This window comes from Nannospalax galili, unplaced genomic scaffold (assembly GCF_000622305.1).
Source record: "Nannospalax galili isolate Female #2095 unplaced genomic scaffold, S.galili_v1.0 scaffold579, whole genome shotgun sequence".
In the NCBI taxonomy this organism is placed as follows: domain Eukaryota; kingdom Metazoa; phylum Chordata; class Mammalia; order Rodentia; family Spalacidae; genus Nannospalax; species Nannospalax galili.
This window is the reverse complement of record NW_008344599.1, coordinates 1,698,510-1,706,039: the sequence shown is the minus strand read 5'-3', so window position 1 is coordinate 1,706,039 and position 7,530 is coordinate 1,698,510. Positions and strand designations below refer to the sequence as shown.

At 38.5% G+C, this 7,530-nt stretch overlaps 1 protein-coding gene across 1 annotated transcript; it reads right to left on the bottom strand.

The window, feature by feature from the left end:
• Nucleotides 1-932: 932 nt before the first annotated feature.
• On the bottom strand, nucleotides 933-1,874 carry LOC103740247 (olfactory receptor 10J3-like). Its single transcript, XM_008840841.1, has one exon. It carries the CDS (start codon nucleotides 1,872-1,874, stop codon nucleotides 933-935), a length of 942 nt encoding a protein of 313 aa, XP_008839063.1.
• Between the last annotated feature and the right edge of the window lie 5,656 nt (nucleotides 1,875-7,530).

Here is a 7,530-nt window from a genome sequence, read left to right as displayed (position 1 = left end):
TTCCTGGCAACCAGTAGATGTGATGAAACTTTTACAGTGATATCTGCTGGGCTCCTTCCATCCTCTTTATTCCTGCCTATTTATTCATTGGTTATTGAAAGGATGAAAAATGTTAACATATTTAGCATGTCATTCTTTTCGGTCTGAGTTTTCTCATGTATGCATCTCAGGACTACGGACAATCCATGTCTGTGTTCTCTGTAGCCGGTGCTATTTTTCTGACACCTGTAGTACCATCCACTTTGAAGATATACTTCAGATCTTTTGGAAAATTCTCCAAGTCATCACACATTAGCATGATAGTGAAAACAGACTATAAGAAGGCCTTCAACATAAAGCTATTTACTTAGTTGCTATAGCTTCTGTACAAACTACGCCAGTGTCTTTCACAACAATAAAGTCTTCTTGAGTAGTTTCCAGCTTTAGGAACTTACTATAATTAGTGTTTTAGCAAAACTGAATTAATATAGCTTCATATTACCTAACAATGAGGATCTGTTTGGGGATATACATTTGTAAGCAATTTCATCATCATGTAGATAGCATAGAGTGTGCCTATACAAACGTAGATGATATAGTCTCATGTATACATGGTCATACAGTTATATATGAGGGCTCTCATTGAATGAAAAGTGATGGTGTGGCACATGACTACAACTCAGTCATGTTCACATATGTAGGAGTCTATACACAAAGCAGAGTTTGGCAAAAGTTGGACAAAAACGTGAACCATGAAAGGTTGAACAAAAGTTTTCAGTTGAAAGAATAGTAGGTCTCTGGCTATAGGGTTTGTAAATTTTCTTTTGTTCGTTACTAAATATATAAAAGTCATATTCCAATTGCTTCAGAGCAGAGCACAGAGAATCCTGATTGTACAAAAGGGAAGCCTCCAGGTTATAAACTAAAGAAAAGTCCTTCACAAATGATCATAATTAAGAGGAAAGAGGCTTTTGACACATGGCTCTGTACAGAGCATCTTTGACCTCCTTATTCCTCAAGCTATAAACTAAAGGGTTCAGTAGAGGAGTGATGACAGTGTAGGTCACTGAGATGAGTCTGTCCTGTCCCAGGAAACTCTGAGACTTAGGCTTCAGGTAGATTATTGCCGTGCAGCCATAGTGGATGATGACCACTGTGAGGTGGGAGGCACAAGTAGCAAAGGCCTTCTTCCGACCCTCAGCTGAAGCAATCTTGAGGATAGTGGAGATGATCACGACATAGGAAATGAAGCCCACACCCATGGGTAGAATGAGGACACAGACACTGACAACAAAGTTGATGATATCATTGACAGTGGTGTCTGTGCAAGCCAGCTTCAGCAGAGGTCTCACATCACAGAAGAAATGGGGGATAACAAAACCATCACAGAAGGGCAGGCCAAACACAGAAGTAACCTGGACAATGGCCATGCACAGACCAATTGCCAGTGAACCAGAGGCCAAGTAGATGCAGGCCTTCCTACCCATGATCACTGAATACCTCAGAGGGTTACAGATGGCCACATAACGGTCATATCCCATGACCATGAGTAAGAAGCAGTTGTTGATACCAAAAGTTAGATAAAAGAAGAGTTGGGTCACACAGTCTTGAAAAGCAATAGTATGATAAGGACTCAGGAGGTCAGAAAGCATACGGGGAATAATGGTAACAGTGTAGCAGGTATCAGAGATAGACAACACCGCCAGGAAGAAGTACATTGGTGTGTGGAGGTGACGGTCCAGGTGGATAATAGTCACGATGATCACGTTGCCACACAGAGTCAGCAGGTACAATGTTAGAAAAACAACAAAGAAGATAAGCCGATGTTTCCAACCAAAGCTGGAGAAGCCTTCAAAGAGAAAGTCAGTCACAAAGGTAGAGTTTCGCTTTGGCATTGAGGCAAGTATAGACCTCAGGGAGCTGGGCAAAGAGAAGAAAGGTGTGATGAGTTGACTGTGAAACAGAGTAGGCAGGATTGAGACCTTCAGTGAAGATTGTGTCTAGCCAGGGCAAGGCTCTAGACCCCAGAGTCATTAGGGCTCAGGTACTGGAGAATTCCTCAGTCTTCATGATTGTTCCCCCATTTCTTTGGAACTGTAGAATGTTTAACCTGACCATGGGATTTTGGAAGTACAGGAGAAGATGAGTAACAAAGGAAGAAATTTGTATAAATAGCTGTCTGCCTTCAGTTTCTTGATTATATACTTATTACTGAATCACATGGTAGTTCTATTTTTAATTTTAAGGCATATCTTCCACTGTTTTAATGATTGTACTTTCTTTACATTACTTCTACAGTGTACAAGGTTTCCAGTTTGTAACTATTTTCTGATACTTGTATATGCTGATAAATTATATATTATTCCTTACAATTTCATAGATGATATACTGTATTTTATACCCATAATAACTTTTAGGAGGTATTTGTGTATAGTTTTAATTTCATTTTCCTAATGATTAGATGTTCTAAACAATTTCTCATGTGTCTGAATTAAATTCAAAAGCTCAAAGAGATCTTTACATTCATATTTATTAGCACTCACTCACTATACACAACAGCCAATTGATAGGAACGACTCAGATGTCCATAAACAAAAAAAATTACTAAAGAGGTCTGGAGAGATGGCTCAGTTGTTAACAGCACTGGCTACTCTTCCAGAGGACCTGGGTTCTGTTCTCAACATGTACATGGAGGCTAAAAATCATTTGTGATTCCAGTTCTAGGGTACCTGACACCTCTTCTCGTCTCTATGGCCTTTGTTTGATACACGTGCACTTACATATATACAGGCAATGCATTTATGCACATACAATTAAAATAAAGAAAAATAAAAATGTACATGGTTTGAATTGAATATCACTCATTCTGAAAGGAGGAAATCCTGATAATTGTTACAACATGAATTAATATGGAGGGCATCATGCTAAGAGAAATAAACTCATGAGAGCTGGACAAATGATTACATTTATATGTTATTTGGAATATTCAAAATGATGGAAGTTTTAGCTTTATTAAGGATTACCAGCAGCCAGAGTGGAGAAACTAGGGACTTGCTCAACAACTGTAAAGTTTCCACATGCAGTGTGCATTACTCCTTAATATTTTCTATATGGCATGATGACTAAGTCAATAATATTGTGTTGTAAAGTTCAAACAATTTTTTTGTCTTTTTGAGACAGGGTCTCCCTGTAGCCACAGGTGGCCTGAACACAAAATAAAAACATCCAGAGATTCTGAGAAATGTTTGAAGCCAATAGTTATGTCTTTTTCTTGATTGTGGGTGATAGTTTCATGTGTACATGCCTATGTCTAGACTTTACAGCTGTACATACATAGTTCATTGGATTTCAAATATGCTTTAATACATTTGCTTTAAAAATCAAGGAATCTGGCCAGAAAAATGACTCAGTGGGGAAAGGTGCTTATCACTAAGTCTGAAGACCTGAGTTTTGATTCCTGGGACCCACATGGTAGAAGGAGAGAACAGACTCCAGGACATTGTCCTCTGACAATAATAATAATAGCATATGTACAAACACACACGCAAAATGTAATAAAAATTATTTTTTTTCTTATTTATTTTTACACCCACTTCCCAGATAGCACCCTCCCACAGCCTCCCTCCCCCCACTAGACCCCTTATGCTCTGATATCCCTGCTACTGTCTGCTGTGTTGTCGGCACCCCCAGCCTTGCCCTTCTTGTGTTGTCGGCACCCCCAGCCACTACCCTTGCCCTTCTGGTGAATCTAGTCAGCCTATCTAGAGGTCTTTGTTTTAGGAGGGTCAGCTGTTCCCCATCTAGCGGTAATCAGTTGTCAGTATTCCTTTGGATAAGATTGGGGTCTGCTGTTCATTTTCCCAGTTAATAATCAACTACTTGACCATCAGAGAACTAGATCTAGGTCAGGGACAAGTGTGATACCATATGTGATGCTATTTTTAGCTCCTCAACATATTTGAAATCACTACCATGAGTTTAGTGAATTATATATATGTGACACTAATACCCTTTCTACATTTTAGCAGCATTCAATACCTAGTGTCCTGTAACTTCTCCATAAGGAGTTCTCCTCCCCAGAATCCTGGTCTAGTCCTAGGCATCATCTCCCTAAGACAGGCATCTACTTACCCATCACCCTGAAACACTACACAAAGAAGCACTCCTAGTGCCTAATCTTCCCAAAGACGCTGTAACGACTGTCCTCTGACATCATGAAAATGGTTTCATATGTACTACAGGTAGCTGGCTATTCCCTTGAATTCTAGCCCCAGGAAAGAAAAGGAATGGAATGAGCCAAGACTATTCATATGGAAAGAAAATAGCCTTTACTATGTGACAGTAAAGAGAAAATTCATTTAATCAAAGATCAAAGAAGGAACTGAAGTCCTGTTGATCTTTATCACTGCACATTCCACACAGTGTTATAGAGAGACAGGAGCAGGCCCGACTGTCTGCCTTTTATCTTCCCCCAGGTGAACCTAGCATAGGAGAGTGTACTAGAGTAGATTTCCTCCCACCTTAACCAGGATTAGCCAATACCTCCACCAGAAAACTGAATCCATTGAATTGTTTCTCTTCCTTTTTACATTGTCCCAAGACATCACCTTCTGAAACTCCCTCCTTTTCCTACTTCCCATTGGCACCCAACATCTGATTACCCATTATCATCCCTGTATCATCACCACTATTTCTAAACCCAGTTCCACATTTCATGACCATGCCACACTTCCATCTGAATGCTGTAATCATGATTTCATGAAAACTCTACTCATTGACAACTGTTGCATAAATTCCTTCAGTTACTTCAAAGTTTTAACCACAATGTTCAAATTCACTTGTAAGATTATTATAGTAATAAAGCACTGAGTTGCCCTGAACATTAGCCATATTAATGCAGGTGAAGAATTTGATATGGTACTTGACAAACAGGAAGCCCTTAATAAATAGTAATTTTGTTACTCGTTATTCTTTTCTATTTTTCGCAAATGAGCCACTTTAAATTCAGTTATTCTTTGGTTTGTAAAGAATTATTTGAATACCTCAAAGTTTATTTTACAAATTTTGTAATTTCTTGCTTTTTCATTCTCTTTTGGAATCTCTCTGGAGGAACATTGAACAGAAGCACATACTGCTACACGAACTATTCTAAAACAGGTATGGATTAGGTAGACTATAATCTCCAGTTTTGCCTCTAACAGCCTCATTATGATGTCCAACATTTTACTTCTCCCTGGAGACATAGTGACTGCTCATCCAACTAATTTAACTAGGAACAACAGTTACATCAGGATCCTTGCTTGGTATGCAACTCTTAATTTGGAGTCCATTCCTGTAAGATCAGTTTCTATTATACCTATATACACTGAAATTCACACACATTCTTATGATTTGATTTCATTTCAGGGAACAAAAGACCCTATTTACGCCTGTTGTTTCATGCTTATGACCTCAAATATTTGTTCCCTATCTCTTCCAGACCACTAGTCAGTTCTGTTTACACCTTCAAAATTTTTATCCTAGTACCATTATACAAGAGTCTCTAACAAATAATTAGAAAAGGATTCCAAGCAGAATAGGCAAATAAGAGACACTGGCAAAAGCAGAATTACTCCATAGGGCCTAGGAAACAAAAGGATAAGAAATGACGAAACCACGAGTGACAGATGGATGGAAAGCACAAAATTCAGAGAATGTTCTGAGTTCAGAGTTTTTGTTGCCTTTGTTTTTATCAAATAGATAGTGTAAAAAAATGATATGAAGTCTTCCCCTAGCTAATTCTAGATTAATGTACTATTTATATTTTTTTCTTTCAGAAGGGAACACATTTATTGTGTTGCTTCTTAAATGCTTCAACAATCTTTATGCATTTCAGTTAGTTGAAACCAAAACCTGTTTGATTTTAACAGCAACTAATTTTTTTTTTGACAGCACAATGTGTTCAATAGTTGCAGCATAAGTATAGTGCTGGGAAGGAAGAGAAACATGATTCAGATGGTCTTTCTGTTCATGGAGCTTGCATTCTTGAACAATTTGGACATAAGACCCAATTCGAAGCCTTCCAAATGTCTAATTCCTCCTCATTGCATTCTACAATATACTCATCCAAATTTCCAGTCTTGGTGCCTATGCGAGACCATGTTCTCCACCTTCTGTAGACTGATACTAGACATGTGACAACTGACTATACGCTCTTGTTCCCTACCCTAGTCACAAAACAAAGTGAGGCTCACTAGCCACCCTGCTTTTTGTATCTTCTAGAGAGTTTCACTCACGTCTTAGTCCCATCCATGTTACTATGGAAATTTAACCACTTAAGATAATAGAATATAGAAGTTTACTAATAGATATAAAATATTATCATGTTTTTTGTGAATGTCCTTCTTAAAACTATGTAAAACTACCAATTACTTTACTTTAAATTATTTAATGAAGTACACAGGGTCACTGAAATCTTAACGAGTAAAGGTATGACTTAAGAACCCATTTTTTTGGCAACTCTCTTATCACCTTCCGAAACATGTATCTAAAAGCAGCTACTTACAAAGGAGGGAAGAATGCTTACCTCACTCAGCCTGTATATGAGGCAAAAATGAAAACCAGAAAAAGTTACATTGAGTTCCTTCCAGATTTTTCAGTCTCACCCACTGAAGTGTCTCTGGTCACAAAGAAGTAACTGTGGGTTGAGATGGGGCAGTAGGAAAGTACTAAACTTCTGCTAGAAATCCATGGTGTCTTTCTCCAAAACAGCACTTTTTCCTCCCTAATGATTAACGGCAGAAGACAAAACACAAATAGCGGAGTGCCTCGAGACCTCATTATGGAGAAAGCTCATTTCCTAATCCTGAGCATAACACCTGGGAGAGCAGAGCTGGCTAAGCTATTAGGAACACTCTCTGGGGTGAAAAAAAGATAATTTTCCTTTAGGGATGGGCCATGGTACTGTTGGTATCTATGCCATGCTCTGTCCATTTCTCCAGTGCCAATAGAAGTGGGTATAAGGTCATATGGATGAGCCTCCTGAAGAGAGCAGAAGCAAGAGCTGTCAAGTAGGGCTTGAGCAAGGATCCTTGCTGCCAGGCACACACCTGGGTGACTTCTAACACTCTGACACTTGAAGTCACCTTAAAATCTCTGTGTGGAATCACCATTCCTGTCTCATAATTCTGTGGTATCAGCTTTTATACTTCTAAACTGGTATATCTCATCTCTGCTCTGTTCACCTCACACCCTGCACTCACTCTGGGGTTGTTAGCTCAGGTTGGCCCCAGATTTAAGTCTTGCCTGGTTCAATTACCAAAATACTTCTAGTTTCTTATAGCCTCAATACAATTTACAGTCACCTGGAGTTTTATAAGACATAAAAATCAGTACTCGGTTGTCACATTTATTTAACTCTTTAACATTTTTTTTAATTTTTAAAAATTTATTTATTATTTTATTTTATGTGGATGAGTGTACAGCCTGCATGTATGTAGCCTGCATTGACCTTATATTCCTAACACAGTTGTGAATGTATTTAGGTAGAGATTCTATCACGTTCACATTCGC

Coding starts and splice junctions, on each gene's coding strand:
- LOC103740247 (XM_008840841.1), bottom strand. CDS start 1,874: ATGCCAAAGCGAAACTCTACCTTTGTGACTGACTTTCTCTTTGAAGGC.